Source organism: Corvus hawaiiensis, chromosome 4 (genome assembly GCF_020740725.1).
Source record: "Corvus hawaiiensis isolate bCorHaw1 chromosome 4, bCorHaw1.pri.cur, whole genome shotgun sequence".
NCBI lineage: Eukaryota > Metazoa > Chordata > Aves > Passeriformes > Corvidae > Corvus > Corvus hawaiiensis.
Genome location: NC_063216.1, coordinates 18,781,773 through 18,809,762, shown reverse-complemented (window position 1 = coordinate 18,809,762; position 27,990 = coordinate 18,781,773). Strand labels below are relative to the sequence as shown.

The following is a 27,990-nucleotide window of genomic DNA, read 5'->3' as shown; positions in this document are numbered from 1 at the left end:
TCCAGCTCTTGCTCTGGGGGTGGCATCTCCGAGGGGGCCCCTGGGTCAGCGGTTTTTTGTGGAGTTGCTCCTTGGGCAAAGGGAGCCAAATGTCCCACAATCCTTGGGACAATGAGGAGAGCCTCTTCAAGCCTTTGTTCCTTGCTAATTCTGCTGCTCTGGATTTGTGTGCTGCAACCCTGCCGCTGGCACTTGGACGGGATGCTGATGCCTGGGAGAAATATCTGTGTAAACGCGGTTATGTGGGAGTGAGCGCCTGTACATCTCTGGCAGCCCAACCACCCCAAGCCCGCTCTATTTCCAGGGCAAAAATGGCAGCAGGGAAAAAATCTGGAGTCCCATGGAGCACTGTGTGTCCCCAGCCCTAGGAGAAGCAGTAGGAAAGTCTGTGTCACCACAAAGCTGCAGCCCAGACCTCGCCTTTTCCACGCCTGGTGTTGTGTGTGCTCTTTGACTTGTTGTCACCGTCACCCGGGCTGCGCTGCTTTCTGGCAAGGGGAGGAACAAGAGCAGGCAATGTTTTACAGAGAACGGTGTCTGGCCATGGAAAAGCTGTGCAACATGACTCATGTTGTGTAAAGGACATGAAATTACAACTGCGTGCCACATGAGAGATGCTAGCTGGGCTCAAATCAAAAAACATCCTCATCCAGGAAGGGTATTCAAGCATGTGCTTAATTTAAGAACATACTTAATCAGGGCCTTTGGGCATAAAAGGGTAATAATTATTCTTGTGTTGCTGGGAAAATCCAAGTGACATCCGGAAGATGTATTACTTGAGAAAATTTAGTGTTATTTCAGCGTCCTCGTTTAATCTTTCAATTTCCAAAAATGTAATTCTTTTAATTTGTCATTGCTATGAGTTCCTTCACAGCTGTTTTACACTCAATTGTTAATGCCAAGTGGAATCAGCAAACACAATCTGGTTCAGATAATAAGTATGGAAGATCAATCCTGCATCCGTCTCTTTTCTCCGTCCCCATTAAACTTCCCAGCGTGTAAGATCTCTGTGTTTGGCTTTGCAGGGAAGGCTAGTCACAGCAAAAGAACCTCTGGTACACACTGTTCAATCATTTAAAATCAGCAACATCCCTGCCCAGAATTTTTTCAATGTGTTTGACCCCTAATTTTTCTCTCTAAATAACCATGCATTGCTGCAGAGATTAGAAATGGTGGGATTCTAAGATGGATATGCTTTTAAATGTGCAAGGAGCCGAGGAGAGGCTCCCTGTCTCAGCATGACCCGGGCAGATGGCAACTAATGTCTTTGTTTTTCCTGGAAAAACTGAGTGGCATAGCTACTCCAGACCCAACAGCTGGGAGAAGGCAACTCTGCTCTACGTTGACCACATTTCATGGTTTCATACCCAAACCTTTCTATCACTGCACAGAAGATGTCCCCTGAGCTGGCCTAGACTTCTCCTGCCCTAGGGACTCTGGGCACCAGCTGGAATTTTCAAAGGGGCTGCAGGGATCTGGGACCCAAGTGGACATCCCACCTATACCCTGTAGGAGATATTCAGCCTGCTGCCCTTGAGCATGGCCTCATTTTTCTAGTTAGCTGCTGTACAGAAAATATATTTAGGCACCTGTTTTACCAGAGATTCTCTGGCCAAGAGATAAGCAAGGGCTGGTTTTGGCTGTAAGGTAAGTGCTTGTTAATTTTATTGACCTTGGGTTGAATCCTGTTCATCCTCCTCAGGCGATTGCTCCCACTGAAACCAGTATGAATAAAGCAGTTGGATTTTGGCCCCTTTGAGAAGACAGCAACCATAAATCTAGCTGCCAGCACAAATCCAGGTGCTAACCCAGGGATTTTCCTGGGGGAAAAACCACAGTAAATATCTGTGGGATAGAACCAGGCAAATGGATGGGCATAAAGGAAAAGAAAATTTAACTTCATTTCACTCTAAGAATTTTTAGGGTAGATGTTTAACTGGGCATCAGTAAAACGTGATGCCACTTCTTCCTGGTCTGACCTTGGTGATGATCCTTGAACACCCCGTCCTTCTCAAAGCTGTGGTTAAATATAATTATGTGTGGCTTTGAGAGGCAAGATACACCAGGGAGTGCAAGTTATTGTAAGGATATTTTAAAAAGTGAATGATAGTGACAAAACATCTTGGTGGGAAACTGTGAAAACACAGTACTCTAAGCAGCATGACTAGAGGAGAGAAGAGGTTTTTTCATTTTTTTTTCACCTCTTGTTTATTTTCCTCTTCCTTTTTTGAACAATGTATCTTAATCTTGCTCTATGGATGTAGCACGAGAGTTATGTGTGCAGAAAGCATCTGAAATCACTTTGTTTCTAGTTTTCTTTCATCCGTTTGGTATTATAAATAACCAAAGAGGATATTGCTTAATCCATAAAACAAAGTGACATCATAATTTATTAATACAGAAGACACAGCTCATTGCTGTTAAATGCCATAAAGAGCTGGAAATAGAGTAGTTTCTCAGAAGGCACTGCCAGTGTGTCAGAGGAAATATTTCCTCGATGCTATATCAGCATGTGTAAGATCCTCTCTGAGCACCTCACCATTTTGGCTAATCCCAGCTGAACTGCTCTGCCACATCCAAAGGCAATTTTGGTGGGGATTTCTCCAGTCTCGGATGTCTTCTTCCCACCTGCCCCACTCCTCCCAACGCTTTGCTCCTGCTGTCCACTTCTATGGGAAGGGAAAAAACCCCAAACAGCCCCGTGGTGGGGACAGAGCAGGGTGGTCCATTTAAGGTTCTCTAACTGGTGTTAGTGGGGCAGCAGCACAAGCCCACGTGTCCTCAGGGTGTTCCTGTGCCAGCAGGGACACGGAGCTGCACGCATGGAGGAACGATGCCTTACATCAGGCTGTACACACTCGGCCCCGGGCCAGCAAAGAATTTAAGCACCTGTTTACCCCTAAGCTTTTGAGTAATTCCTCTGGCCTGAGCCTAGCACAGGCTTCCCACAGCCTCCCACTTCCCACGGTCTTCCTTTGCAGGAGTTGTGCACCGTGGCCTGGCTGAACTCAGGGCTGCGGCACAGCCCTGGCACGGCACCACTCAGCACCCACCTCTCCTTGCTCCCTCCACCTCACAGAGCCAGAGTTCAGTCTCTGCAAACCCCGGTCTGGCTGGCACCTCCATGGATGAGCCCCTCCAATGTCCAAGAGGCTTTGCCAGGACTCCCAGTGCTGGATTCAGCCACAGAGCAATTTTTGAGTATTTCAGGAGAAATTCCACTGCTTCTGTTGTTGTGCTGTGTCCAAGCACCAGCCTGAGCCCACGTATGGATGAAGTGCAGTGACCACATGGCCACAATAAGACATTCCTCTGTCTTTTAGGTAACACAAACAGTCTTCCTGGCGTGGATAACTTGCAGCCCTGGAAACACACCCAGTGGATGTTCTCTCCACGCTCTACCACTGCCTGCCCAGAAGCACCAGTCCTCACTGCTGGTCCCTGTTTGCCTTGTTATAAAACATGCCTGGCTGTGCTTTTGCAACTTCTGGGAAGAGACAGGATCCCTTTTGTCTCCCCAGGACATTAACTTGTATTTTCATTTGTATAGATTTTGTACTTTCTGTACACGCAATCAGCTCCTTCCCACTGGAACGCGGCTATTTAAAGTGGTTCAGCGGGTGTGTGGAACGGGCACGGTGCTGCCTGGGTTCCGCCAGCCGCGCCCTGCCGGTAGCCCCCAGGGGAGCCAGGGTGCCATAAGCTCCTACCTGCCTGCCCCCTGCACTGGCACTTCAGCGCTCCCGGCTCCCTGGCCAGGCAGATTTCCCTGCTGTTCATCAGCCGGCAGTGCGGAATTCCTGCCCTGCTGTTTGCCCGCGCGGCTCGTCCCCGAGTCCCAAAGGTGTGCTCGCACCTGTGCAGCCGTGGCAGCGCACACGCCCAGCCCTGTGTGTGCACAGCCGGCGCCTGCACGTTGGCAGTTCGCTACCCCCCTTGCATCCCCCCCTTCTCCGGGCTATATGTGGCATTTCGAAGCTCTGACAATCTGCTTCCAAATGTTTTCCATATTTGTTCAGCCTCCTTGGTTCAAATACCAGGAACAACTCAGCCGGCACAAAGCGAAGCTTTAGGGGGCACAAAACTCACTCCCCCATCGGCGTGCGCGCACACACTCGCACGTGAAAGCCTAAAGTCTGTCGGCATGGGAAAGGAGGAGAAGAAAGCCCAGCACAGCACGTCCCCGAATAACCAGAGCCAGACAGAGAAGGCACCCGGAGAGGAGAAAAGCACCGGCTCGAGGCAGGAGTCCGCGATGAAGAAGAAGAAGAAGAAGCAGAAGAAAGCCAAGGGGGATCCCAAAACTGGCCAGGAGGAGGAATCCCACACTTGTTGTGGCTGCCGTTTCCCGCTGCTGTTTGCGTTGCTGCAGCTGGCGTTAGGCACCTCTGTAACAGTGCTGGGCTTCCTTATGGCAGGCATCAGTTCCTCTCTGCTAGTCAGAGACACTCCATATTGGGCTGGGATAATTGTAAGCATAAAGTCTGTTTCTCCATAAAGTGCCTTTGCCAGCATTAATGCAAGCTGCATGACGCTCCACTTTAGACTAACCAACTGCATGCACACCACCATTTGACTTATGCTAACTATAAATATTCCTGGGATTAAGTGTCTGGCTATACTTTCCCAAGGAAAACTGCTCCCGCAGAATAACACAGCCTTTCGTATTCTTCCCTGCAATGCCCAACAGACCTGAAATAAAATACAGGGTTGCTGTTCACTGGATGTATGTGTTAACTTGTACTTTGCAGTGAACTCCTGCCTGGTGATGCTGGAAAAACAATGTTAACTTCTTCCGCTGCCTACCCTCTTTGCCCACCAAACCATAACCATCAGGTTTTGGAAGTGAGAGCATAACTCTGTAACTCGCAACTTTTAGCTGGGCAAAGAGAGCAATGGCTGTCCCGGAGCTTCCTCATTGTGCTGTGCTGGAGAACCGCTGGGATTTAACCCTCTTCCTGCTGCTGCTCCTGACTGCACGTGGCCATGGGGAAGGGGATAGCACTGGTGGATGTGGCAGGGAAAGGGAGCCCGTCCCAGGGCCTGCTGGTGGCTCCTGCCAAGTCACTTTGGAGTGACACGCCAGCCTCACTGCGTGGGCTGGGGAGACTGGGCAGAGGGCCGCGTCCTGCTGGGTGTAAATCAGAGGCATCCCTGCTGGGGAAGCCTGGGTTGTTCCCAGCAGCAGCCACCCCTGCAGAGGTGGGGACAAGGTGTGTGGTGCCATCCGTGGTGTGACTCTGCTGGCTGTGGGTTTGGGGATGTGAGGTTTGCCTGTGGAGAGACGGGGTCAGTGATTATGAGCCTGGGATAGGCCATGGATAAAACTGAGCATGCAGGTTTCTTCGTAGGCAGCAGCTTTCAGGAAAATATATCCTGAAAATATGCCCTGATGTGTTAGCACAGTTCTGGGTGTCATCAGACTGTAAGAATTCCCAGCAAATAAATTCATGTTTAGGTACTTAGAGAAAAGATTTCTCAAAGTGCTGAACAGCTATGGGAGCATCTCCTGTAAATGTAATTCCTTGTTAGAAGATTATCTGGGCATCTGAACTGATTGAGGTTTGCTGTGTCAATCCTACTGGGCAACCCTTCAGAAGCTGGAAGGGTCAGGGCCTGAGATCCCAAAGGAAGAGCTCCTCTGACTCATCTCTTCATGTTTCTTTTCTGACTGAAGAGGTATCGAAGAGTTTAGTGGTGTTTTGTGGGGCAAGAGCCTGCCCTTGCTTGGAAGGAGAACTTCCTCCTGGGAAGTTTTGGCTGTTAGAAATCAGGGGGGAGTACATATGATAAAATAGCAACATGTGGCATGTTCACTCCTGCTGTTTATTTTGAGGATTCTGGAGGTCAGATTAAGTCTTTTCCAGACAGCACTGTTGCTATCTCAGGTTGGAAATAGCTTTTTCACTAGAAAAAAATGGGGAAAGAGTTAGCTGGACTGAACCAATGCACAGTCAGGGATATGAGAAAAGCCATGGAAGCAGCCCCCAGCCCATGTGAATGTCATCAGTGCCCAAGCAGCATCCATCTGAGACATCCACAAATGGCTGGTCTCCCCTGGGGAGGCCGGAAACCCCACCAAAGTCACTGCTTTCTGAAAACAGAGCTCTAACCCCTGTTGCTTTTAGCAGCAGCTGCCAGCAGTAGTGACATTTAGATGCCCACACAAGTCAAAGCTCAGTCACTTTCAGAGCTCCCCCCTGAAAATCAGGAATAATTCTCCATGTGTGTGTTCCTGAGCTAATTCCCGACTCGGAGCAAGAGACTCGGCTCTCAGCTGTGGTTGGTCATCATGTTTTGCACTCACCAGCCAGGATTACCCCTGGGGAAACATTTCCTGGGACTGTGTGCTGGCTGTGGGAGCCAGGGCTATGTTTTGGTTCATGTTCCAGGTGCCCTGGCTGTGGGGAGGACCAGTGCAGGCTGTGGCTGCAGGAGGGGCCCCGTGGGGAAGGGTGACTGCACCTATGCTCTGGGTCAGATGGTGACTCTCACCTGGGGGACTCTGGTGAGATGTTGAGTCATCAGCACACTCAAGTGTGGTTTGATTCCTCCCTGGCTCAAAATGGCTTTTGGTGCCCCCCTGTTTACCCTCAGGGTGATGACAGGGGCTGTCTGCTGGGGGCACGTGGCCAGGCAGGCTCCTGGGCAACCACACTGCTCTCCTGCACCCACAGCCCGAAGCAGAAAGGAAGGAGGGGTCTGGCACCAGGTGAGAGGGAAGGGAAAATGAAACTGGTGTTAGAAAGGACAGGCTGAAGTGGTGGGGCAGCCCCAGAGCTCCCAGCAGCAGAGCCTGTGTGGAGCACTGGCTGTGGTACCACAAGAGCTGGGCAAAGCACATCTGAGGGGCAAAATGCGGGAGGTACCACACAGTGCTGCATTTACTTAGTTCCTGTGCTGTGGTGTCTCCATGGGGGGGACTTGGTTCCCACTGAGACATCAGGTGGAGATGGCCAGGAGCTGCTGAGCTGGAAATTCCAGGTGTGCAGTCCGAGGATACTGCTGGTGAGCTGTGGTGAGGACTGTGCCAAGGACTGGCCTCTGGAGAGCTGGGGAAAACTGGTCCGTGAAGGAGAACCTTTGGCTAGGTCCTGCATGTGGCTGGATGTCCTGTAGACTGGCTCTTGGGCTGCATGGAAGGTGTTAGATAGGGGATGGATGACCCATGTCCCACTCGAGAATGAACCTCGTGGCAGAAAGTGACTTCCCAAAACTCATATATTCACACAGAAATGAGCAACAGGACAGAAAGATGTGGTGTAAAATACCAGAGCATATTTGTTTTAGTAGCATCCCACTCAAGTGCTCTTTTTAAAGGACTTGATTAGTATTCTGAATCAAGAACTTTAAAAATCTATTATGAGACCTTTTTAGCAACATTAGATATAATGGGTGAAGCTCATTCCTGGTGTTACTCCTTTGGAATTACACCAGGCTGGATTTGACCCCACAGCTGTTAATGCAGGATGACAGAAAAATGAAGGAAAATTGCTAATATGTTAAATAGACCCTGACTGATTGAAAGCCGGTTTTTTTCTTCTTTATTAGTGGCAAAATGGTGACACCATTCCTTGCTGAAAATCAAGTGCTTCGGTGCATTACCATGAATGGAAAGGAACTGTTTTTAGAGGAGCAGCCAGTGTAAAACGCTAGCAAGGAAAACCAGGCAAGGCAGTCTGAATCAAATGGGTTCAAAACCTGACTGTGTAGGTTTGTGAGGCTGGCGCAGGCCAGGGACTGGGTTCACCATCCTGGGGAATAAATGTGGCCAGTGATCCTCTGACAGAGAGTGGAGGGGGCTCCCTCCCCAGAGCACTGGCCCTTCCCTTCCTGCAGAAGGAAACTATGCAACTTGCATTGCACCAAGAGCATTTCACCATGAAAACCAGTTAAAACCCAGTTAAAACCAAAATGCATTTAGTCTGAATTGTGTGGGGCATTGGTCAGAAACCAAAGGAAGGTTTTATGGACAGAAACCACGGAGCCTGAGTGATTTACCACTTCTGCTTTGGCTTCAGCAACATATTCCCTGTAAAAAGCCTCTGCCCCATTGCTAAAGACAGGCAGATAAATGCTGTTAAAAGCAGTCAGGGTGGCATTTGTTTCACCTGCCTGGAGCCACTTACAATGAAGGTGCCCAGGTCTGAAGCAGTTGCCCGTGAGACCTGTCCTGAGCTCCCCAAACTGCAGGCTGGACTCCCTGTCAGTCTGTTCCTTCTTGCTGCTTTGCAGGAGTTTGGACAAACTCTTCACAAACCCACTCATGAGTGCAGGGCTTTATTTTTTTCCTGTGTCTTGCCACTGGCTCAGTGCATAGCTTTGGGCAAGTTACTTAACCTTGCTAAGACTTTGTTATTTCCCCTGTAAAGTGGGGTTAATAGTGGCCATCCGTCACCCCTTGCTTTGAGATCCTGGGATGAAAAGTGTTGCAGAGACAGTAGATATTAATGGTATCCTTTTCATTCTTTTTCATTAGCTTGTGGCCTTTTGACACCCAGAAGAAGTAACGATGTCTTTCTCCTTGAAAAACCTACTTTAGATTATTTCCACTGCGATCAAAAGTGGAGAGTATCAGAGTTTGCATGGGCAGGCTCCCTTTTCAGCCCTGTTTTGCAGACTCAGGCAGTTAAGAAAGTTACAGAAGTGCTCATCAGAAATGATTATCCAGGGTGTTTATTATTTCTGTCAGGAAGTTATTTTAAATGTATATGTATAGATGTTCATAAAATTAGGACTTTAAAAAACATTTTTAAAAATCTGATTTGCGAGCAGCTCAAGGCAGCAACTACGGCTCCAGCAAAAAGCATCCCAAAAATCTGCCATGGGCTGAACCCCCAGCCCAGAAGCTCTGACACATCTCACTGCTCCAGCCCTTCTCCCTCTCCCCAGGTGCTTCCCCAGGCCAGAGAGTCCCTGAGCTTTACTCAAGGGGTGACCATGACTCGTGGCTTTCTGGCATCAGCGCTCAAGCATTGGCTTCTCTGCCCTGGTGGAGGTGAGGGCGATGTGGGGCTGCGTGGTGCAAAAGGCAGGCAGACTTTTAACTGAAAAAGCAGCTTAATCAACCTTCATTTACCTGGAGTCACAAATGTTTATGTCTCTATAACTTTTGCTTGCTTTTAGTGAAACCATTTTCAGTTTTTAATAGAAGGTGACTCTTAAAACCTGGGGCCATCAAAGCAGCCAGTGGAAATTGCAGCCATGCAGGCATCCATATTTTTTTATACAGGTTAGCTTCTATTAGCCATGGGCAAACATCAAAAGGTTTGAGGGAGGACTGCCTTGAAGAAGAGGCCAGTGCTCATTTAGAGCCATGTGTAGCACTAGAGCAGGACTCTTCAGAGCCCTCTGCCATTAAATCTCATCCTCTTCCAAGAGTAACTAGGCATTCATTAACTGAAATCCACACTTCTGTGTTGCTCAGGTATAGAGTGGAAAACTTTGATGGGAAGAAATGTTCAAACATTCTGAAGGAATGGTTTGAGAAGCTAACTGCACACCTGAGGTGTGTCTGATACTTGGCCTGGGGCTGCTCTAATCCTGGACCCCTTTGTGGCTTAGCTCATGGTTTAACTGCAGAACTTCTGGCTGGAATTTGTGCAAAACTCCTGGATAAAATTTGGAGAGGGATACCAAACAGGTTTCCCCAGCCCAGGTAGCCTCATGACTATGGAGATGGTGGCTTTCTGTAGCTTCATAGTCACGGACACACCTCAAACCACAAGTGGTGTTCACGACTACTCTCAGCCATGCTGCACTTCTCAGGCTGAAAATCACTGCTGGCTCTGTGAATGGTTAATTTTATTTAATTTTTTGATTCCTCAGGCATTTGTTCAGCCAGGACTGTATTTCTGGTTTAACAGCAGCAACGGACTGCTGCTGCAGCTCCTGGCTGTGTAAGTGATCGTAGCCTTTGCTGGGGGAATTAAATCTTACCTTAGCATAAGTGATGAGCAACTGACCTAAACAGCAAAGATCATTATGGAAAAAAATAGCATTTCATTTGATTGTGGATGTTCTTGCAGGGTTTTGATGACTTTATAGGATTTAAGAGAAAGTTGTGGACCTGCCAGTGTGTTACTGCGTGGCTTGAAGGGACCTGTAGCAAAGACATCATTATTTTATTCCATAGGTGGGGCATGGGCAGTTATTGTGGGGTTTATGGCTGTTAAAAGAATGATTTCCTAGATGATGGCCTTTGCCTGCAACCATAATATACATTTGTCATTATTACTATGATTATTATTATTATAGCTATTATTTCTGGAAGTAATTTATATGCAACTAAACTGTCCTTAAATTTAACAAGAAGTCTATAAGGGGTAAAAAAAGTTAGGCCACTGTACCTCTGTGTTGCAGACTGGCTTCTTTTACATGTGGCACTGAGACCCAGGCTGACCTGAGGCTGATGAAAGCTGGCAGTGAAAGCTGCCTGCAGCACCCACTTACATCACAGCTTCCTCAAACCTCGTAAAGCAAATTAACTTTGGTGCTGCTGTCTGCAACCACCTGTAGAGATGTCCGGCACCAGAGGTGATCCAGGTTTATAATGGCAAAGCCAACAGGGACAGTTTCTTTCCTGAATCAAAATCTGTGTCCAGTGGGAGTGTTAGATTTGGTGGATGAAATGGCTTCTCCAAAGGTGTAGACAGGAGCTAAGCCTTGCCATATCTGATAAGGTGGGAGAACTGTCGAGCCAAGTATCACCTCTGAGGGAGAGCCAGAAACTCCAGAGATAGCTACAAGAGATCATTCTTTACCTGTGTCCCTAAAACCCGAAAGATCCCCAGTGTCTCCAAGGGAGCAACTACAAAATAACTTGTCAATAAAGGAAATGTCTTCCTAATTCTATTAACTGCAATTTTTCTCCTGAAGTTTGAGTTTAAATTCTTATTAAATAGGAAGAGTCCTCCTGTGGGTCTCAGCAGTGCTGTGTGGAGCTGCAAGGTGTACCTGGGAGAGGTTTTGTCCTGCAGTGTGTTTGCTTTCTGCCCCTAAAAATTATGGCAGGAGGTTCTCTCTAACAAAGCCCCTGCATAAAGAGCAGATGAGCTATACTGTGTCTTTGTGAGTGTTTGCAGCATTTGCCTTGTCATGTGGCACAGACCCAATGCTCCTTAGAGCCAGGTTTTTGTCTCCTGCCTTCATTTCTTGGTGGATGTTCCCAACCCTCCTGCTTTACCAGCCTCAGCCACCAAGGTTTTCAAGATGCTCTGGGTAGGAGGTAGTTCGCTAGAGAAAAGCACCTATTCTACATTTGGGCTAAAATTGTAGCAATAACAAAAGGAAAACCAGTTTCACAGGCATACAGGGGAGAGATGGAGACAGATTAGAGCAATCTGTGGTTTTGAAATCTGTCGGAATAAAGCAAACCACATGAATATGTCAGCGTGCAAAGATAATGAGTGCAAACCACAGCGGAAATTTGTGCTCTACGTGTTCATATTTCCCCTAATTACACACAACACACAACCTTCCCCATCCCTGCCACGTGGTGTCCTTGTGCTGCTCGCACACCTTGTGCTGAATCCTTGCAGGAGCAGATGGGATAACATGGCAACAGGCTCCTGCCCTCTTTGGGGTGGGAGCAAGTTGGAAACTTTCTCCTCCTATTTTGATTGTGGCTTAAAAAACCAATAATTCTTAAGTCATTTTTCAACCCTGAGGTGTTCCTGCCCAATGGAAGGAATGTTTCCTTCTGCTTCCCCCAAAAACGAAATAGTATTAAAAATTTTGTACAGCCTAAATATTTTTCAGCCAGTGTTAGTAAACAGCTGTTCCCCTGGGTTGTGAACTGAGGGGATTTCACAGGGTATGCCTTAAGCAAAATGAAATCTTTACCTTTCCTAAATATTTCTGTACCACGTATGGGTCTTTTTCTAGACAGCGCTTTCCAAAATTAAATTCTTCCCTTGGATAACCTTTCACGTCACTACCTATTCAGCAAGGGGTGTGTTAGTCCATATGGAAATTTTGAAGTAGGATCTTGAAATAAACCCGAGTTGAAATATGCACAGAAATGCAGATTCCTGGATTTCTGGGTAACAGCTGACCAGAGCTGATCTAATTAAGTGCCATCCTGCAGGTCTCACAGAATCTGTTTTATTTGTGTAACAAACGCACATCGATTGGTAGCAAGCACGTGCTGAAGCGGGTTCAATTGCATTTTGTGTCCTGCGCTGAGTCAATAAGGCATGGGAAATGTGTGCTTCGTGCTGGGATGTGGCAGTGGCTGTTGCAGCACCAGGATGCAGGATTACCTAATGCTACTTAGCAATCAGCACCAACAGCACCTGTAAGGTGCCTGCAGCTGTTTTAGTTACTAAAAGTCTCCTAAAAAATACTTACCAGAGGATTTTTATAGTTATTCTGTTACACTTCACAGGTGTAATTTAAAGCTGATCTATTAATAATGTATAAAATAGCAGCATAGAGCTGTTTCCTATATAAACGTTCTGCACTTTGGTTTCCTCCAAGGAGTGAATTTAACTTTAAAGAGCTGAAATGTTAAACATATGTGGGTCATAATTCTCAGCCACGTTATTTTTTACTGCCACTTAGAAAAATATACATCTCTGGTCAAAAAAAAAAGTTACTGTATCGTTATAAAAGAAATACTTAAGCTTTCCGAAGTATCCTGGCCAAGCCTTGCCGGAATCCTGACCCAGTGTAATCTTTTATAAGTACCTCTCTACAAATGCTCCTCTTCAAGTGTCCCTGAGTATATTATTTAAGGCCCAAAGGACCTTTAGAAAGCATGTGCAGGAATGGAGCTCCTTTGAACTGATAGCCCTTTGTATGGGAAGCTTTCTGAAGAGGGAGGTCTGATCCTGCCACGTGTGAAGCCAGCAGGAGTTTGGCAAAAGTTGTCCGAGGTACTTGGTGGCAGAGAGAAAATTCCAGCATTGATCTCTGCCCTTGGAAATGAATGCAGCTCTGTTGGCCTTCTGTGGTTAAATGGAAGGGGAAGGAGGGAGTGGCAACAGTCCCATGATGTCTCATGGCAGTCACCTGGAGGCAAATCTGGCTCTCAGTCCATGCAAGTATAAGTGCCCACTAGTGTAGCTGAAGCAAAGCAAATTTGACTTATTGCTCATAAGCACCAGATCCTGAAAATACTCGGGCCCAGCTTTGGTGTGAGAAGCCACTATGATTTGTCATGAATTCTGGGGATATGACGTTAAGATAGTGTATTTAAGCAAATTTTTTTTTTTTTTTTTTTAGTTCTTGCTGCAGGTTCTTTCCTTCAGCCATTATGGCACTGGAGGAGTTTATCATTTGGGTATTATCAGCAATAGGATCTCTTAAGATTTAAGTTTTATGGGCATGTTAATTGAATTAAAAGATTAATATACAGTGCAAGGGACCAAGTGCACTGAAGGACCCTTGACAGGAAAGGTTGTTTTTTCCCCAGACAACCCTGTCAGCTATGGCTGTCAACAATAAAAAGAAAGAAACGAATAAATTGGAGGCCGTGTGTAAGTCACAGGACCAGAATATAAATACACATGACATGGAAAGGAGTAAATAATACTGACACATTCTTTAGAAATGTTCTCGGGCAATACTTCCTATTCATGTCCCACTGAAGTGATGTGAAATAAAACTTCATGGGGAAGAGTGTTACTAATCACCCAGGTTCTTGAGGGACATGGCTCTGTGTGTGTTGGGAGGCACTTTTCCTTTGCAGGGCTGCTGTCCTGGGCCTTACACCAGCAATGTGAAAAAAGTTTGATAGTTTCTGCAGTGGGTCATAAAAGGAACGTGTTTATCCACTGCTGCCTAAAAGGACAGCTTGTGCATCTTTCACTGCAGGTCAAGCTCCCTGTGGAGCTGGAAATCTGGATGTGAGCAGCACTTCCAGGGCATGCAGGTGGGCATGGGACTGTGATGGAGCCCCACACTCCTGCAGCATCTCCATGGCATAGCCCCACCTTGGCAAAGGCAGCTTACACATGGCTCTGGCCAAAGAGGGCAAATCCCACTGCTCCAGGAAAGCAGAAAGCCTCAAATTAATGACAACTCTTCCAAACTCCAGAAGTAAAATGGAAGGGGTTAAAAAAATATAGAATCTTGCTGTAGTCACTGAGAATTGAATAGCTGACATTTCTAACCAAGATGCTCCTAGCAGGGAGGCCAAGACTTGCTCCTGGCCCTGCGCGTAGAGAGGACCTCTGACAGGACAGTGGCTGATCTCATCCAAAGTCCCCACTAAGGCTCATCCCACCTAAAACGGCTTTTAAAGGTGTGGTTTGAAGGCTCATTTAAAAGCATGTGCATGCCATCAACTCACCTGTTCTTCCAAGGCAGCTCAAACATGCACGGATTCTTCCAAACACAGCTCCAGCTGCCAACAGCCTCTCACATGCCCAGATCCAGCCCCACAGGGAGCCCTCACCTGGTGCCTGGGTACCCAACTCCTCCCTCCAGGGGATGATCTGCCAAAAAGCAGCAGTCTGCTGCTCCTGAGTCCTCTTGTGAGGTTTGCTTGCTGGTCCTCCAAGAAGTGGGAGAGGAGGGCACTTGACTGGAGTGCACAGGCACAGTGTGGGGACACACTGTTTTCTAAACACAAAAAAGCAGATCACATTTATTGGGCTAGGTCCTCAGAGCAGGATCTCCCCTTCTCACCTGGCTGAAAAATGCCTACCTTGTGAGTACCTGCTCCAGCAGATAGAGACATAATTAATAATAAAGATGGCTAAATGAATAATCAAGTGTGCAAATTCTTTTCCATTACTGTTAACCTTCAGCAATTACTGCCACAGGACTAAAACACAGTTTCAGACTGCAGGGAAGATGGATATCTTCCTTAGTAAGGTGCCCACTCCAGAAGAGGGTGAAAGCCTCTGCTATAAACTCTGCTGCTTCTTACCCGGTGGCAGCCATGGTTTAATGATTTACAACTTGCACGGGTGACACAAAAACCCTGTCAGCACCCAGAGCTACATAAGATGGTACTCTTTGGGCTTGCAAGCCCACCTTCAGAAGCCTTTTCCTCTTTCTGGATAGTTGTATGGGCAAAAACTCAACACACATCCTGGGGTCTGTTGCTGTGCTGTGTCTTTGATGACTTTGCTTCCACACTGCTTCTTGAGTTATGGTCCTGCTAAGACAGAAAGGTGTCTTGGCTTGGGGGAAAGAAAAAAAAAGGTATTTTTGTGTTTTGTAGGGTTTTTTTAACCTTGATGCATTTTACATCTCTTCCCTTGCAGGTCTGTGTGGTGTCCTTAGTGGGATTTGTTATGCTTTGTATTTCGTACCAACCCGATGAGAAGACATGTGTGCAGTTCACAGTGAAGGTACCTCAACATTTTTTAAACTTTTTTTTTTTTTTTTTTTTTCTTCTCATGTCATTAAATATAATCAGAGAAGTTGATACAGGGGGTGTTTTTAAGACCAGAGGAAAAGAAGTGAAAATACACCTGAAATGCAGGAATGGTCTTCTGTTACTTTTCAGGCAGCCAAGGAAGAAACTGTATCCTATAAAGGGGAAACTCTAATAATGTTTCAAATCAGAACAAGATACCATTTTATTCACCATGTTTTAGGAATATAGACAAAACTGGAATAATCTGGGAAGTGTTCAGAGAGTTTAAGTAGATTAAGTGGAGATAGTAAGTAAGGTAAGAAGTAGGGTGGCATAAAATGAGTCCACTTAAACCAAGTTTTAATATTTAGTGGGAAAGTACTAGGAAGGCATGGGGATATGCATTCTCCCACAAAGCAAATTCCCATCTGAGCATTTTAGGAACTGCACCATACCCCACCTCTCTCTCTAAAACTGCTTTGCTGACTCTGGTGAGAAACTAGAAGAGCAAGGCTGAGAACACTTGGTTTAAACACCATTTTTCCTGGGCTATTTTTCCTTATTATTGTAATTTTCAGGGCCCTTAATATTTTGCAGCCACATAATAACCGAGAAAAATACCGACGCAAGCAGCACAAAATAACCGTGATTATTAACTGAAAAAGGCAGAAGGAAACAAAATGCAAGGAGCAGCCTTTCAAAACCTGGCATCCATCCTCCCTTAGAAATTAGACCCCGGTGTGTCTTTCTCGAGCTTCTCCCGTAGTTAAAGAAAGAAAGGGAGAAGAACAATTGTGCCTGCCCTGTGACTGCCTCTACATTGTCCCCCCCGTCACCTTTACGCCCCCAAGGAAGGTTACTGGGCTGGGCAGGGGCTGCCACGCCAGGCTTTTTACTGCCTGCCCCGCAGCATTAAATTGAATTTGGCATCCCGGCAGGAAGGGAGTCATCCCTCGTGTTGGGAACGGCATGTCGGGCTGGGCAGCTCAGATGTCTCTGCCACCCTCGGCGACACCACCCACCCTGACAGTACGGAATGTGAGCCATCGTTCCCTGTAAGAAAATAGACCTTTTGGAATTGCTCCCGAGGTGATGTCAAATGGGCCATTCCTTGTCACCTGGCAGAATTAGAGCTAAAATCTCCCTGGTTCAGTCAATAGCCCATGGACTGTTGCTTACCCAAGGCACCCTCCTCCCCAAAATCCCCCTTCCCAGCATTTCCTATTGCAGCATGCCACAGAACTCCATCATTCCCAGGCTGTTCACCTCCCCTGTCCCTTGTCCCTGCTGGGAGCTGTTATCCCACAGTTTGGGATAACAGGACAAATGGCCTCTGGCTGCAGGGCTTGTACCTCTTTTAGCAACATAGGAGCTAAAACTCTCCTCCAGGGCTTTGATCACATAGGACTCATCTACATCTCCAGTATCACTTCTTAAATCTTCGAATTTCAGTTAAAGGCTGTCTCTGAACTAAAAATGAGCATTAGCTACGACAAGGCTGAGGATGCAAGATTACAGTCCTGAGACAGATTGTTTAGTGGGTTGTTCTTTTCTCCTTGAGGGCCCGATGCTTCATCAAACACTGCAGTTGGGTTCAGCCCAATCTGCTCCGACTGTCCTTGCGGGGTCTGGATCCCTGGCCCAGGTCCAGCCCTCACCCTGGTGGCTGGTTCCCACCAGCCACGCATCATCCTACAGCAAAATCTTGGCTGAGCTTCCCTGGAGTGCATTAAGCACTCCAAGTTCCCTTGCACAACCCAAGGATCACTGTGACAAGAGGACTACACACACACACACAGAGGCCTGGGGGATTTGGGTCAACCCCCAAGGTGACCCTCTGACCACTGCGAGTGACTCCCTTGGCGTGGAAGACAGGAGGAGACCTGTGCAGTCCTCTCTGCCTTCATCCCTCTCAGCAGCTGCTTCTTTCATTTCGCAGTTGCATGAGCCTTGGATCCTTTTAAAGAAGGAGGTGTGAGAACTGCTTTCGGCAGAAGTCCCTTCCCGAGACTGCTGTGGGTACCCACAGCACGCCATGTGTCCCTGAGAAAGGGAGACCACCCAGAGGGAGGGCGGCTGTGCCCTTCAGGGGGAACAGCAACAGCGAGTGCCACACAGGAAAACCTTGAGCCATCCTGTGGACTCCCTGGGCTGTGTGCTGCCATTTGACAGATCACTCACTGTGGTCCTCCCCAGGGCACCCCCAGGGTAGCGACACCCTCTGCTCCCACACGCCCAGCCCACGCTGTGACACACCATGGTTCCTCTTCCCTGCAGGGGCTCGTGCCTGAGCCACCACCGCCCTCAGAAAGGGTCTCCTGACCCACCTCTGCAAACCCCTCTGCTTTCACCTCTGATAACTATGAGGAGCCTTTTCCATGAGGAACTTAATCCATCTTCCTGTTATTTATTTTAATTTAGTCGCAGAGGAAAAGTATTGCCGGTAAATATTGCTAAAATGTCTCTTCCTCATATGAGGAACACAAAGGAGGATGAGCTGCCATGCTCTGACCTCACTGCACATTGTCTCTCCCCACTTCCCTTTTCTCCTTCCATTTAAGCAGCAATTGCAGTGCCTATCTCTCTGAAGCTGTTAAAAAACAGTTTTCCAGCAGCAAGTACTGGTTCCTGGGCAGAGCCCACCACGCAGTTGTATTTGTGATGCTGAAGTTGCCTCCAGGTCTGGCATGTGATTAATCTGCTGATGGGATCTCAGCACTCACTGTCTCGTGCTCCCTCAGAGGCAGTGCTTGCATTTGCCTCACCTTTGACATTTGGAAACGTGTTCATTTCCAGCAGCTCGCAGAGAGATTCCTCTGCAAACATCTTGTGGGAATAATAAGCTTTTAGAAAATTGCCCTGTGTACCCCATGCATCTGCCTTCGCCTCCAAGGATTACCATAAGAGCTGCCTGTGTATTCAGATTCTGAGATTTCCTACCCTGTAGGAACACAACAGACAAATTCTCCCTAACTGTACCTGGAGCATGGATTAGGCCATGGATTTCATGCTGTTGTGGCCTGACTTTGGATAGAAGTTGGCAGCTAAATAGAATATCTGCCAAGGGAGAATCAGGCACATGGTGTAGTCTTGGCTTAGCATCTCATCTGTTAGGGAGGCCTGATTCTCTCTTCTGCTGGGCTGAATCCAGGGACTTCCACCAGGACTTCTACATCACAGAACAGCCAACATTTGTCCATTTTCTTTTTCCCCATCAAACACATTTGCACCATCTTTTAAAACAATGCCATTGGCTTATGAATTACCACATCTTGGTTTGGAGGGGGTCCATCAGTCAGCAGCACTCCATCTTCTGTGTGCTTTATATGAGGACGTGGCCCCATTTTCCAGTTTCACCTTTCCCATGGACCCTTCCCTTGAAAGCTGCTGGGGCAAAGTAATTGCATTTCATAAGAGCCACCCTCATTTTGAAGTATTTGGTTTAAGGCTGCAGGAGAAGTCATTAAATTTAATAGTAGCCAAGTCTCTAAGATCTTTTGGTAAGAATTTGGTGACATGAGGGGGGAAATGTATATAGTGCTTCAAGACCTGCAATAATCCCAAATATCTTTTTTTTTCAAGCTGGCAACCAAACAGAAGATTGATTCACACTGTAGATATAAGACAAATACACCAGGAGTGTGAATTTTATCAGGACATACATACTTGGAGTTTCAAGGTCATAAAAAATGCTTTTATATTGATATTTTGCTTGCAGTATTGAGGTTAAGAGAGAGAGAGAGAGAAGCTGCTGTTTAAAATAACAGATTCCCAACCATGCCACGTGTCTGACAGATAAGATGCCAAGGAAAATAAATGTTTTTATGGTGCTGAACAGAACCAAAAAAATGCAATTTTGCCTAAACACAGAACATGATTTTAATATACATTCACACATATTTTGTATGCAGCGCAGCACCTGCCAGTTCCACCTATCAAAAGCAAAGGGAAGTCCATATGTGCTGGTATCCAAAGCTCTCAGGTGCATCCCGGAGTGTCAAAGGCTCTGACTTGCTGCCAGTTTCCATGTGTTTGTGGAGGTGGACTCTGCAGAGCTACCCTTGATAAAAGCCATGCTATTTTTAAGCTGCCACTGTTGTGAGGAGCAGTGGAGGTGATGAGCTGACCCTCGTCCTTCTCACACTGTAGCACTGGGAAAAGAAAGGTGCTTGCTGCTCTTTCACACCTGTGAAAGACTTCCCCATGTTTATGGGACAGGTTTTGGGAGCAGACTGAGCACAGCACACACTTTTTGGTGGAGATCTGCATTCCCATTCCACAGTGGGGCCTGGGAAGCAAACAGCCTGGCTGCACCCACAAAGCCACAAGTGGGAGATCAGCCACCCCACTGCCTGATTTGCAAGTATAAATCAGATTTGTTTGGGCATGCAAACCGAGAGCCGGGAATAACACATGAGCAAAGTCTCAAAAACACCTACAGCTCAGCACAGCCTGGGGTGAGATGGCAGCCCGAGGCTCAGACTGCTCAGCTCTGCTTCGAGGCACTCATTTGTCTCAGCTGATGACCGTGAGTCCTGCCAATGCAGGTACAACTGGAGAGGAAAATGCTCCCTCCCTCTCTATAAAGCTTCTTGATGTATAGACACACCAATTTCTTGGTGCTCTCACCAGGCCTCAAAATTGCAAGGCAGTACTCATATAAAACCATGAAAGGCAAGTTCTTGAGATGACTTGCTGAACTTGCCATCATAAGGAGCCTTGCAGCTGTTGAAGCACCCCATCTCCAGGTAGTACGTTGAGGGTAAGCAATCCGTGCAAAGTACACATGCATGCATTCCCTGCGTGTTCCTCAGTCTCTACGCAGCCGGAAAAAGGAGGTTTAGGTTTTGGCTTTTTTTCCTTTCTTTCAGCTGCTGTATTTTCTCCTGAGTGCCCTGGCTCTGGTTGCCTGTGTTTTGGCAGTGGCTTTTGCTGCACACCATTACTTGCAGCTGACAAAGTTCACCTGTGGCACCATCCTGGAGTCCTGCCAGTGCAAACTGGACACTGAAGACCCCCTCAGCCGGACCTTTGTGTACCGGGACGCAGCCGACTGTGGCAGCCTGACCAGCATGCTCAGCCTGTACCTCCTTCTGCAGATGGCTCTCAACCTGGTGGCAGCCCTGGTGTGCGTCCTGACGTGCTTCGTGGTGTGGAAGCACCGATACCAGGTCTTCTACGTGGGTGTTCGCTTCCAGCCTCTCACGGCCGCCGAAGGCCACACGCAGCAAGTGTAGGGTCTGGGCTGGCAGGGGGTTGTGGCCAGGGATGGACACAGGCACCATGGAGGGATGGGCGCTTGGAAGGTTTTTGACGAGGAAAAACGCTCACACGGCTTTAATGAATCTGGTTTTCAATCATTTTAAGAGCATTTTGTACGGCTGCTCTTGAGAAAAGGCCTCTTGTGAGATTAGCTAGAGGTCACAGAGTCCTAAAGATGCAGCTGTACAGATGCTCCCCAAAGAGGATCTTTAATAGCCACAGATAAAATCACTGGGAACTCATCTGCAGGGCTACAGGCATTACAAAATAGGGTCCATTTCCCTCTTGCCTTCAGAGAAGCTATGCCAATTTCTACCAGATAAGGATCTGGTCCCAACTGCTTAATTATATCTACGGGAACATGCTTCGGGAATATATCGTATCTTGGAGCTCTGGGTGTAATCCACACTAACCTGATGGGAATTTAACATTCAGGAAAGTAATGAGGGAGGTCAAGACCTCTCCCAATGCAGACGGAGACCAACACCAAAGTGAATATATTGATGGCTGCCATATAAAATATACATATAACTTTTCAGAGTGATTAATGATATAGGCTACCTAACCAAATTACTAATAAACAGCTTTGAGTGAGTTCACTGGAGGTACTTTGGTGGGCCCTGCTTGAGACTCCAGGCAGATTTCTGAAGTTTGGGAGAAAAGATCAGTTTAAGGAACCTTGAGTTGCACTCCCAAAGTGGAGGGACCCTAAATCACTAGTCATGTTGAAAACTATGTCCATACTGCTCTAATTGCAGGCTGACAAACCCAGATTTTAGCCAGTTCCACCAATTATACTCCAAGCACAAAAGGCCAAATGCATTTTTGGTGTAACTCCTCTGAAGACAATCAGCCTTACACACCAGCAGTGGAGTTGGGCCAACAGCCCTGAAAGATATATCCCTGCAACAATGAATGTTTTTAAAATGGGGTGGAGGGAGGGAAGCAAGAAGAGACTGCCAGTCTCCCAAAGACACCTTTGATAATGATGAGGGCAACAGAATAATGATTTCTTAATGAGCATGGAAAAAAAGTATATTCAAGCAGTGCTTTTTCACCCTGAAAGGGAAGCTCTAGAAGTGCTTTACATCTTAGTAGCCTTATACCAAGACAACTATGTTGATTTGTCCCTTGAACTGCCATTTCCACTTGCACAGCATGGACATCTAAATTTAGGACCAATTCCTAACTGGCAGCATTGTGCACTGCCTCCTGATCTGTATCTGTGCAAGAGCAAGGCAGCTGGTGCTCACACCCTGCCATGACGAGGGATTTCCCGATCCCAGCCAGAACAGGGATGTCTCTGAGGTGGGGTGGAGCAATCACATGCCAGAAAAATTGTGCCATAATCATTAGCTAGGAGGAAGCAAATGAAATTTATATAATGCTTCAAAGAAAAAGAAAAAAACAACTTTCTGCAGCAAAAAGAGCCACCAGGAAGTCAAAAACTCAGTCCGGCAAAAACCTAGTTGTCTAAGGAGCTCTAATCCTACCAAAAAACTGCCTTCCACGTGGTGATCACACATCACCCAGAGGTTAGACCATCAAGCCTCCAGGGTCAGAAGATCACAGTGTAGCAACGTCTCCTGTGGCCCACCTAGAACACTGCTGGATGTATGGGCTGTACTTTTAGTCATGGAAAGTGCCTCTGGAGTAGACATAGCATCACCAAGGTGCTCTCTGCCAAGCCACAAAGCGAGGAGCTGCAGAAGATGAGGGGTTTTGAGATCTGCTTCTGAATGGCCTTTTTTATTGCACCTAAAAGTAACAACCGCTCATAAGCCTGGCTGCAGGGCACATTTGCAATGGTGCCCGTGTCACCACCCATCCAAAGACCTCAGCTGGCCTCCCAGGCACTGCTGTGGCAAGCTGAGACAGGAGAGGAGCGGGAGGGCCTGCTGGTGCTGTCAGACTCATCCTTGGGGCCATCCATGTGGGATCTGGCAGGAACCGACCCATCTCCCACAGCTCTGGTGGAACACTCTGCCAGCAGCACTCACAGACCTGTGCCAGGGCCATCCTGCCTGGAGATGGACACACAGGGGTGCCTGTCCCCTGTGGTGTACACAGGTTTGTCCCCCATCCCACACACGCCTCCAGCCGTGCTCTCTGTGAAAGCTCAGGGCAGAGGATGTACCTTCCTCCTACCTGCACGGCCCTCAGTGCACCTGGCCCTCCCTCCAGCCAAAACTGTGGGATCCTCTCTCCACACAGAAGATAACAAGAAGCAGGAAAGGGATCAAAGGGAGCCTGAATGACAGCTGAGCTTTGGGGTCTCCTCCCACCCTCACCACTGCACTGATAGCTGGCACAACAAGAGGAAGGCTCTGCTGGCAGAGCAGGGCATGTTCCCCCCCTGCCCATCCCAAATGTGCCTGTTGTTCAGAGGACAGCTTGGTGTGCAGCACTCCAACCCTGGCCCAGCGGCATTTCCACCAGAGCTGCCCTTTGTCTCCATAATCCTCTGACCTCTGCCTCACCCACATGTTTTCACTCCCTGTCTCCCATCAGCTCCCAAGTGCTGGGCTCCCAGAGGCTGTCGGATGGGGCTGGGCTGGCGGTGCCTGGCCTCTGCCTGCTCACCCCTGGGCTGAGATTTGCTGGGGCTGCTCTGGAGCACGGCAGATGCAGCGAGGATGATCACAGAGCTGCTGTAAATGCCTTCGGCGTGTCGGCAGGGAGGAGAAGGGAGGTCTGGATAACAGAGCCTGCTCCACTTAACAAGCTGTGCACCTCCATATCAGCTCACTCTTCACTTCCAGCCACGAATCCGGTTTGCTAATCAGCACAATGCAGCTTAACCCTTTGCTCTGGAAGAAAGCAATATTCATCATATATTCTGTTGGTGGTTTAAATGCTTAATGAATAAATATGGAGCATTTTGATCTAGCAAAGATGAACTTCTTTATTTCCTTTTCATATACCTCAAGAGCATAAAATCGAAACATGAGAGACGGAGAAACAGACACAGAAGGTTTAGGAACTGGTTTCCCCCTGGGTATGGTTTTACAATGTGTACTTTGCTTGGATTAAGAGTTTTGGAAAGTATTAATTAAAGGATTTTCACCTACCACAGCATATCCAGACACCTCCCAGCTTTTTCCCAGTGTCAGAGTCCACGTGGACTGCACCAGGAGAAAGACTGGGACTAAAAGGCTTGGAAAGGACAGAGGTGTTGAAGAAGAAAGTAATTTTTCTATAAGCCTGGGAAATTTATCTTCTGGGTGAATTCCACAGAAAAGGGTAGGATTAAACCCCTATAGACACACAGAATTTGCGAAGGGCTCGATGTAATTTACTCTCACAAACCCAGGTGTGATTCTCATTTGCACCCTGGCCACTTTACACTGTTTTCCCAGTGTAAAGGGGTTGTAAAGACTACATCAATCATCTTTACACCTACTTTATGGCCATTTTACACAGCTAAAAGGGCCCTTTGTGTAAATGAGAACTCAAGCCCTAGAGAATTTAATAGAGAGGAGATCCTTTCTATAGACTGTGTTAGACCCTCTAATAGGGTCTATTACTGGGATATAACTCTCCGCTGGATTTTATAGCTTGGCTTAGAGATCATCAGTCTCGATTAAATTCAGTTCTGCAGAACTTTTCCAAAGGCCATAACCCCCTGGTGTCACGCCTGCTCCTCCACCCCGAGGAGGCACGCAGGGAGTGATGGTGTTGCATGGATAACTGCTTGGCTTTTTAAAAGGAGAAGCAGCAGCCACCACTATCCTCTGGCTCGGAGGCATTTTGATGTCGTGCTATGCAAATACCGAAGCAACAATAACAGCAGCGAAAAGGGAACCGAGATGCAGCGCCTCACGGGGAGCCAAAATGTCACATTCTCAGCCCCACCAGGGTTTGTGCCCCTCTCCCTCCCCTGCTGCCACTGGAAGGCCAGGGGCTGGTGGGCGAAGGGGAAGCACCGCCAGGCCCTGGCCCCACGCTGGGGCTGCCACCAGCCTTCATGTGACGGCCATCTGCGCCTCGCTGGCCCGGCCGCCTCTGCGTGGGCACCGCTTGGAGCTTTGCCTAAAAAACAACTCCGCGCAAGAACGCCGGGAGCTGCAATCAACTCGCAGGACTGATTTTTTTCTGATTTTTTTTCTTTTCTCTTTTCACGCTCCCAGCCAGTGCAATATTTGCTCTGGGGGCCTTTCGAAAGAGAAAGCACGCTGCTAGTGTGTGAGAGAAGCCGCAGCTCGGGTCCTCTATATTTAGAAAGCCAGGATGTCATACCTCGCCTTGAAATTTTCATAGTCCCCTGCACCCCACCCACCCACACACGTACACATGCTTGCGTCTGGAAAATGTTTTTCGGTCTTAGCGAAGGGTGTTGGCTTAGGGGGATTCGAGGGAGGTGCAGAGGAACAACAGCAGCTCAGTCCCGGGTGCGAAGCTCGAGGCCTCCTTAAGGCAGCGGGCACAGCAGGCACCGGGGACCCACCGCTCCCCACGGCTGCAGTGCAGGATCTCTGCTCCTTGTCAGTCTGTAACATAAATCCCAAGGCAGGGCCGAGCTGTTCTGAGGCGTAGGGAAGCCCTGTCCTGTGTCACGTCAGGCAGTGCTGTGCCCTCAGCCAGCAACACCGTCCCCAGTTCATTTCTGAGTGGCTGCAGCACCTGTAGCAAGGGCTCCAAGAAGGTGAATTTTGGGAGTAGCTCATCTCAGGTCTCTGCAGTTCCTCCTCCCCAGGGATTTTTGCTTTCTGCTAAATGGCTGCCTCCAGTAATCACTACTCAGTAGCATTTATCCTCTTCTAAATTGCCTCTGTAGCCAAATATCATAAACAGTGATTGCATCTCCAGAGACTGGGGTACATTTTTCTTTTGGTTTTGGTACCTGGTCTCCATGCCTTTGTCCAAGCAAACAGTTGAAAGCCTCATCTAAACTTCAAACTTCTTGGGGGAGAGCTGTCAATTTCTTTTTGCTTTCTTTTTAAAGAAGTTATGGGCAATACCTATTTAATTTGTTACCTCAATACTCCACAAAGCCATCTTTACATTGGAGCTTCACCCAAGTGCACCGAGGTATCCCTGCCTGGCACAGACATCTGAGAGTCAGCCACCAAATATGAGCAGCAGCCCAGTCTGAGAGGAGAGAATAAGCTGCAGAGGGTGATTTGAGTACCTGCCTCTCTCTCCTTCAATCAGATGGATTATGACTGATGAGTGCTGGGCTGACCTCAAGTTACAGGAGATACAGAGAGTGATTCTGATTAAGGCAGCCCTCAGCTTTATGAGCCCTGATTGTCCTAGAAATGAAATATTTGAGCAAGACAGGGTTTTAACCCCATTTCACTCTCATAGCTGTGTAAGGAGAACTATTTTTAATTAGCCCAAAGCTGACTGAAGAGGGATTTCTCCTCACTTCAATGTGGGATTTCTTTTCCAATGAAGCTATGGTGAGAGGAAGCCTTTCCCTGATCTGTCCTCCATGAGGCTGGCTGGGAGCATCACTGCTGGAGCCAGAGCTGCACACATGCAGAGGTGTGTGGAAACCACCCTCATGTCTTCTTTGGGACATTTTCTTCCAGTTCCACAGCTGCCAGAGCTGACACGGGGAGGGCAGAGGAAGCCAGTGTCCCAGATCCATAACGTGCCCGAGTCAACCAAGCCCTGCAGCCGTCCCCATTTATACTGACACTACTGGTCACCAGGGATTTGGTGGGATAGTTTAGGGAACAATCACACTGAAAAGGGAAGAAAATAGACACTTACACTTTCCCTTCCACCTTGTGAATCCAGGCAGGAGAGCAGCACACACATGAAGGGACCCAAGAGGAAATACAAAATCCTCCCACCCCGTTTTGCTGCCCAAACCTGCCAACGCACTGAGAAACAGTGAAAACGTGCAGAAAATAAATCCCCAGAAATCAGGCACTTCGGGTTTTCAAGATCCAAAGTGTTGTTAGGTTAGGAATGTGAAAATTAGTGTATTTTTGTGGCTTGTCCAATTCTTCCAGACTGTCTCAGGTGGGGATCCAGGCAGCCAGGATTCTTTGCTGTCACTAAAGGAAGGAAATTTTGTAACCTGACTGGGAGAGGGGAGGGATGGGGAAGGGCAGTTTATGGGCTGTACTCATATATCTGTATATATTCTGGTAAGGCTACAGTTTGCAGATTCAGCTTTTTTTTCTTGTGTACAGAAGGAAATTGTAGGATCTCAGCTGGCAAAATTCTGTGCTTCTGAATTAACAGGAGCTGCATCTCCACTTTACTTCTAATAAAACTTTTCTCAGTCACTCCACCCAGGTTTCAGTGCTTCTTTTGCTTCTCCATTTTCCAGTGAGACAGGACTTTCCTGGAACATCCTCCCCTAACCCCACAAAGGGCACCGGGTCTGTGGGCTCTGTGTGAGCTGGCCCTGCTTAGGCAGGGCAGGGGAGGGACAATTTGCAAACTGCTTCCTGAGACTTCTCCTGAGTTCTCCAGCCACTGATTATGCTGTTGCTTACAGCAAATTATAAAAAATTACAGAGATCCAGTGCCTGAAAATTCCACAGCATAATTGCCTGCTAGTAGGCAACAAGTGGATTTCATTAGCCCAAGTGGCAGGTGTGGCTACTGCACTTTGGGAACAGTAGGCCTTGGTCTTAATGCCACCAAATTACACCTGAATGGGAAAATTCAGGACCTGCAGACAACAACCAGGGACCCCTCTGTGCTCAGGTGTTGCACTGAGCAAGAGAGGCTTGCAGGGCTTGCAGGATCATGGGGTGTGAAGGCTCACCCTCATCCCTGAGGGAAGCTGACCCCCTTTGAAATGTTCACTCCAGCTGGGGCTCAGTGCCAGGCTTGCTCCACTCCTCATCCCCAGACAGCTTCGGGACTACAGATCCTCACCCCTGGAGGGAGACAGCAGGTAGAGTAGAAGAGGAATAAAAATTTGTTTGATTTGTCTTTGTCTGAGCATGATGCATCTTCCTGTAAGGCTTTTCCCACTAACAGGAACATGTTGATTGGGACTGATAGGGAATTTGATGGGGTTTTTCTTTCAGTGGCTGTATAAGGATCTGATTCAAGTCCACTGAAATGGATGAGAAACTAACTCACATTTCCCATTCCCAAGCCTCATTAGCCCTGCTGCAGCACACTAGGGGCAACACCAGCCATTAAAGAAAGCAGGTTGATTAAGGGACAACCTCAAAGACTAAAAATAATCAGGGAAACAAGAATCAATGCCATATGAAAGCAAACACGTGGTCAGTTGTTATCACAGAGCTTTTCACGTGATGGTCTGTGCACTGATCTCACCCCGAGCATGTTTGTTTTGGACAATCTTAAAGGGTCCGGCCCCGTGGGTTGGCAGCAACACGTACGGAGTGATCCGAGAGAGCAGGCCTGACCCAACACCCGTGGAAGTCAAGGCATTGACTCCTGCAAGCACTCCCTGTAGGAATCACTCCAGGTTT

At 47.7% G+C, this 27,990-nt stretch overlaps 1 protein-coding gene across 1 annotated transcript; it reads left to right on the top strand.

Annotated features, from left to right (window-relative positions):
* The first annotated feature begins 3,980 nt into the window (after window positions 1-3,980).
* Window positions 3,981-23,464, top strand: SSPN (sarcospan). Its single transcript, XM_048302153.1, has 3 exons — window positions 3,981-4,471; window positions 15,219-15,305; window positions 20,185-23,464. The coding sequence occupies exons 1-3, from the start codon at window positions 4,145-4,147 to the stop codon at window positions 20,548-20,550; spliced, it is 780 nt and encodes a 259-aa protein (XP_048158110.1). The 5' UTR covers window positions 3,981-4,144; the 3' UTR covers window positions 20,551-23,464.
* Window positions 23,465-27,990: the final 4,526 nt, after the last annotated feature.